Below are 5,820 nucleotides of genomic sequence, written 5' to 3' on the forward strand. Positions count from 1 at the left end.
GGAGGCGGAGGAGGCGGGAGCTGAGCTGAGCGGGGCGGACGGCGGCGGCGGGGCCCGAGCCCGAGAAGATGGCGGTGCGGAAGAAGGACGGTGGCCCCAACGTGAAGTACTACGAGGCCGCGGACACCGTGACCCAGTTCGACAACGTGCGGCTCTGGCTCGGCAAGAACTACAAGAAGGTACGCGGCCCGGACACGCTGGGCCGCGCGGGGGCCGGGGGCGGGACAAAGGGGCTGCGACCCCGCAGTTCCCCCGGGTCCTGCCCACCCTCCTGCCGCCCCCGGCCCCTCCCCCGCGGCCTCCGAGCAGCTTGGCTCTCCCTCCGCCCCGCCCGGCGGCCCGCGCCCCTCCCCCAGCCCATTTTGCCCCCACCCCCAACCTCTGATTCCAGCTCCTGTGCCCTCTGCCCCTTGTTTTTCTCCACTACCCCTACGGGCCCTGTGGCAGCCGACCACCCTCTTCTAAGCCATCGCCTCCCCGGCTTTTCCGGGAGAGATGGCCGGTGGGGGTGGACAGGGCGCGAGTGGGTGTCCACCGAATGTGCCCGCCACAGTGCCCGCCAGTGCTCCCCACGGAGCCAGGTACCAGCAGGGCTGGAGGCCTCCCTGGTGCTTTGTGTGTGTTCCGAGAGAGATGATGGAAGCTGGAGGGTGAACAGCTACAGAGCAGGCCCTGGCTGCTCATCAGCCTGAAAAGGCCCCCTTCTAGATCACCTCTCTCCACCACTCGCCCCCTGCCCATCTCCACCAAAGGGGCAACAAAATCTCATTGGGAGCTGGGGTATAGGAGTGCTTAAGGAGCCGCCTCATAAACCTTTCACTCAGCATCACAATGAAGGCACCCTGCAAGCTAGCTAGCCTTGTATTGCCTTGAGTTTGGGGTTCAGAGAGGAAAGGACAAGCCTTATAGCTAGCCTCCTTCTGTCAACGCTGTAAGTGAAGATAATAAGGTAGCACACAAAGGGTTCAAGGAGTCTTACCTGTCTTGTTAACAAACCTTTTCCTAGTGGCTTTGTGTTTTCCACATAGGATGTTTCTCTGGAAATTGTCTCTGCCTCTCTTCTTTCACAGTACCCCCAATTAGGGGCTCTCTTTCAGGCTTTCTTTTGACAGTCTATGTCTTCCTGCCCAGCCTCCCAGGCTGTTAGAGGTGTGATAGGTGGATTCTCCTGTGAGTCTGGTCCTTTTCAGAGGGTCTCCTTTGGTGTCAGAATCCTGACAAACAGCTGCTGGGTCTGTAGCTGTTCTCCACTTTAATGAGGCTCTGGTTCCCAGGCTTTTACCTTTAACCTTTGGGAAGATCAGTTTGGGAGCTTAGTCTCTGGTCTTGGTGCGACTGACAGCCTGCAACTTGATTCGGTTGTCATGTTTTAGCTCTGTCACATACCTTTACCTTCACTGGTCTCTTTATACCTCCTCCTGAAGGGAGCAGCTTGAGGAAACAGGGGTCACAAGGTAAAGAGAAAGTTAGCATCTGGCTTAGCTCTAACGAGAACAGAAGGCTAGGATGTTAGATGGCATAATATGGAAATGTTTAAGAAGGCCCAAGATTACTTGTGTCAAATAGAGTTTCCTTAGCAAGGAAAGACAAGTATCTTGCTGTTCCCTAGCAGGCAGGCAGGTTCTGGTCCTTCTCTTCACTGAACCTTGAAGACATTTGTGCGCAATTCCTCGCCAAAAACAAAACATGCAAGCTCCTTCTCGTCTGCTTGCCCTGCCTCGTTTCCTTGTGTCTTTCTTATTAGGCTATAGTAAAGGAAGAATCTTGACTTTCCACAAAATTCCTTCAAGAATTACATTGTGCTCTTGCTTAGCCCTGTTGGTATCACTGTGGTGGCCTGAACTCCATAAACCTTCAGTGTTTTAGTCCTCTGTGTTGTTGACCAGAGATTGGGTGCCACAATAACTGGTTCTTACAACTTATATTTCAGGGTGTAGTTAAGAGAAGAGTAGAAAACTGCCCTTATTCCTACGTTCGCAACCTGGGCTGGTGGCAGCAGAATTTCCACTTTGTGGTTAAGGTTATCGAGGACCTCCTTTCTGCCATTTTCTTTACAGCAACTAGGTTATATGACAAGAAAAGCACTATTTTCTCTGTCCTAGATGCTTCTAAAGCACCTGCAGAAGAAATCTGGGAGATGGTGAACAATTTATCTAAGTTCTATTTTTCTTTCCCTCTGTCTCCCTAGTATATACAAGCTGAACCACCCACCAACAAGTCCCTATCTAGCCTGGTTGTACAATTGCTACAATTTCAGGAAGAAGTTTTTGGCAAACATGTCAGCAATGCACCACTCACTAAACTGCCGGTGAGTGTGAAACCAAGGGGGCAAATCCTTCAAACTGGATCGAGAATTATGTTTTTTATGTATTTGTAAATGTCGTAATTTTTGAGCTTTGGGCATAGCTGGTCACTGTTATCACTGTCTTGACACAATCCCCATGTTGCCACGCTGTTTGTCTTAGTATTACTTTGGGCAACAGATTACTCAGAGCATCTAGGCTCAACCTAGGATACTCTCATGGCATGTTAAAAGGGTATTGAGGTTTGGATTTGTACAGGCTGGTGTTCAAATCCTGGGTCTGCCACTTGATGGCTCTGTGTCTTGGGCAAGCCGTTTAACCTTTCTGGGTCTTGGTTCCTTCATCTCCAGATGAGAATAATAACAGCTACTTTGTAGGGTTTCTGTAATGGTAAATGAGCTAATCTGGTAAAGTGCTTGGCACAAGGTGGTGCTTTGTGAATACTAGTTTCTTTCCCTTCACTCTTCCAAGCCACATGGTACAGTGGTTAAAGAGTTCTAGCTTTGAGAATGAGATTAGTCCAGTATGGGGGTTGTATAGAAGGATTGTCAGGCAATAAGAGATTTTAGGATGTAACACTCACACACGTCTTCCCTTTTTCAATTTTATAGATCAAATGTTTCCTAGATTTCAAAGCAGGAGGTTCCCTGTGCCACATACTTGCAGCTGCCTACAAATTCAAGAGTGACCAGGGCTGGTGAGATGCCTTCTATATGCTTCTTACATCTAATGTAGAGGGAATCTTCCTTTGTGATCCTCTCGGGCCTTTCAGGGGTGGGAAAGAATAAGTAGAAATTCTTGTGAGTTTCTTACTTTGCTAGGTCAGTCGGCCTGACTTACTAGGCCAGAAATGGCTGGGAATCAGAGCCAAAATAGTCTCCAAGAGTGAGTGAGGAATATGTGTGTGTGCATCAGTGTGTATATTGTTGAGGGGAAGGGTTGACATCTCAAGCTTTTCTTTGTCCTTTTGGACTAAGCACAGGGAGATTCAAGGAATTGAAGTCAGTGTACCCCAGATCATAGGTGATGTTGGTAGAAACAAGATCACATCCCAGTTTCCCATGTTAAGAAGTCATATACTCTAAAAGAAAAATAAAAAAGCAGTCATAAACTCTAATCTCATGCCCAGACTTGAGCTATACCACTTACATTATTGCCCCTTTGCAAGGCGGCGTTATGATTTCCAGAATCCTTCACGCATGGACCGCAATGTGGAAATGTTCATGACCATTGAGAAGTCCTTGGTACAGGTAATAGTCAAGAATATAATCTGTCTCCCTTCCCTCCATGACAATCCAAAGCACTCTTTCGCCATAGTCACACCCCATCTGTTTCTCCTTCCCACAGAATAACTGCCTCTCTCGACCTAACATTTTTCTGTGCCCAGAAATTGAACCCAAACTGCTAGGGAAATTAAAGGACATTATCAAGAGACACCAGGTGAGTGGGTGGATCACAGGAGGTCTCATTAACTCCACGACTTTTCCTGATGTTTTCCATACCAAGAAGCAGTTCTGATGTACCATGTTTTTTACTGCAGAGGTGACTCTACTACTTGGAGAAAGACTAGTCCTAAAGCCTTGAGCCTCCTCTTTCCCCATCTTTTTCTCTCATTTCCCAGCCTTGACAGCTTAGATCACTGTTGCTAGAGATTGCCTTGGCCTAGAAAGAAAGCATTCACTTCCACTGGGCATCTGAGTCTCAATAAGTAAAATCTTTATCCTTTTTAGCTTGATAAATAACAACAAGCAGATGTCATAAATGGTTCTTAGCCCACTTTAACTTTCCCATGAGGCTTCATCTAACATACTTTGGGCATGTTGCAAGGAGGGGAACATCATGCTTGGAAGGGTGGAGAGAAGAGAAAGGAAGACCATCAATGAGTTGGATTGATTCATTGACTGGGATAATGAGAGTAGGTGTGTCAGAGACAGTAAAGTTGGAACAGATAGAGCAGATTTCATGACTATTGTATGTAGGGTCACTATGAGTCACAAGCAACTCGACGGCACAAAACAACAACAGCATATTGCCTGTTCAGACAATAGTTAAAATTTTTTTCAGTTCTTTGACTTCTCTCGATTACTAGCACTTCTAGCAGTTTTCCTCTATCCCTTGGGTGATTTGTGCTTAAGAGTGTAAACTATCTTTAATACCATCTTAAATAAAATAATGATTATGAAGGCTGATATGTAGTTAAATCTTACATTGGTTCATTTATACCATGGGTGGGGAGCTCTGGTGGCCTAGTGGCAAGGAGTTGTAACTATAATCCCAGAGGCGCACGGTTCGAATCCACCAGATGCTCTGCCGAGGAAGGAGGGGCAATCTCCTCCTGTACCAGTCAGATCTGATTTGATGGTACACGCACACAAAAATAATAATAATAAAAAAAAATAATAAACATTTATACCATGGGTAATTCTAGGGGTCTATATTTCCATTTTCTCTAAAAATAATAATAATAATAAAAATAATAAACATTTATACCATGGGTAATTCTAGGGGTCTATATTTCCATTTTCTCTGTGTGTCATCCAGGGAACAGTCACTGAGGATAAGAGCAATGCCTCTCATGTTGTGTATCCCGTCCCAGGGAACCTCGAAGAAGGTGAGATCTGAATTTTCCTGGTCACTGCAGTGGCTTGATTTCTTGGACTGGGAGGCAGATCACAGTTTAGATCACCACAGATGTCTGGGCTCCTTTCCCCTGATTTTGCCTACCCTCTTACATTCCCCTTGTGCAATAAGGAAGTGCTTAGGGCTTTTGTTCGGTGTTATTTTCTGCACGCCCCTTTAGCTTATCTTCTCCACTCTCTGTCTTTCTTCTCAGAGGAATGGGTACGACCAGTTATGAAGAGAGATAAACAGGTTCTTCTGCATTGGGGTTACTATCCTGACAGGTAGGGATGGGTTCCTGGTGCAAGTTTAGGTACAAGAAGCCACAGAACTAACAAAGCAAAAAGGGGCTCTTGCAGGGTTATTTTTAGGCCAGATAATTTGTTTTCCCCTACTCTGTGAAGGTTAGAAACAATCTAAATGTCTGAAACATTTAGATAAATTTGTTTATCAATGGACTTGTATACATCCTTTAAAATGATATTCTGAAACAACATGGATAATTGGTAGATTTCTAATTGTAAAAAATAGGATGTAAGATTACATCTAGTGTGATTATGATTATATGAAAACAATGGATAAAAAAATTACTAGGAGTAGAGGATTAATCATAGGGTCGCATAATTTTATGGGTGGAGGGAGGGGTGGGTAAAGAAAATGGAATCTGGGGTGAAAAACAATGTATGTGAACTTTGTAAGTAAACTAGTATAAAATAAAAATGTTATTTAAATTAAAAAATTACTAGGAAACATAGATGTTAAATGTCAAGAATCAAGAATAGATGCTTTAGGGGAGTTCTGGTAGCCTAGTGGCAAGACACTGCACTGCAATCCCAGAGGTACGCGGTTCAAATCTGCCAGATGCTCTGCTGGAGAAGGAGGGGGCAATCTCCTCCTG

At 45.5% G+C, this 5,820-nt stretch overlaps 1 protein-coding gene across 1 annotated transcript in view; it reads left to right on the forward strand.

The window, feature by feature from the left end:
- SMARCC2 (SWI/SNF related, matrix associated, actin dependent regulator of chromatin, subfamily c, member 2) overlaps positions 1 to 5,820 on the forward strand; it is a 24,997-nt gene continuing 19,177 nt past the window's right edge. The window contains exons 1-7 of the mRNA XM_006897683.1: positions 1 to 179; positions 2,189 to 2,308; positions 2,915 to 3,000; positions 3,472 to 3,553; positions 3,651 to 3,743; positions 4,845 to 4,914; positions 5,137 to 5,206. Coding sequence (XP_006897745.1) covers positions 69 to 179; positions 2,189 to 2,308; positions 2,915 to 3,000; positions 3,472 to 3,553; positions 3,651 to 3,743; positions 4,845 to 4,914; positions 5,137 to 5,206 — 632 coding nt within the window. The 5' untranslated portion in view covers positions 1 to 68. The remainder of the gene's footprint in view (positions 180 to 2,188; positions 2,309 to 2,914; positions 3,001 to 3,471; positions 3,554 to 3,650; positions 3,744 to 4,844; positions 4,915 to 5,136; positions 5,207 to 5,820) is intronic.

The sequence above is a fragment of the Elephantulus edwardii genome, unplaced genomic scaffold, assembly GCF_000299155.1.
Source record: "Elephantulus edwardii isolate Elephantulus edwardi_28Jun2011 unplaced genomic scaffold, EleEdw1.0 scaffold00212, whole genome shotgun sequence".
In the NCBI taxonomy this organism is placed as follows: Eukaryota; Metazoa; Chordata; class Mammalia; order Macroscelidea; family Macroscelididae; genus Elephantulus; species Elephantulus edwardii.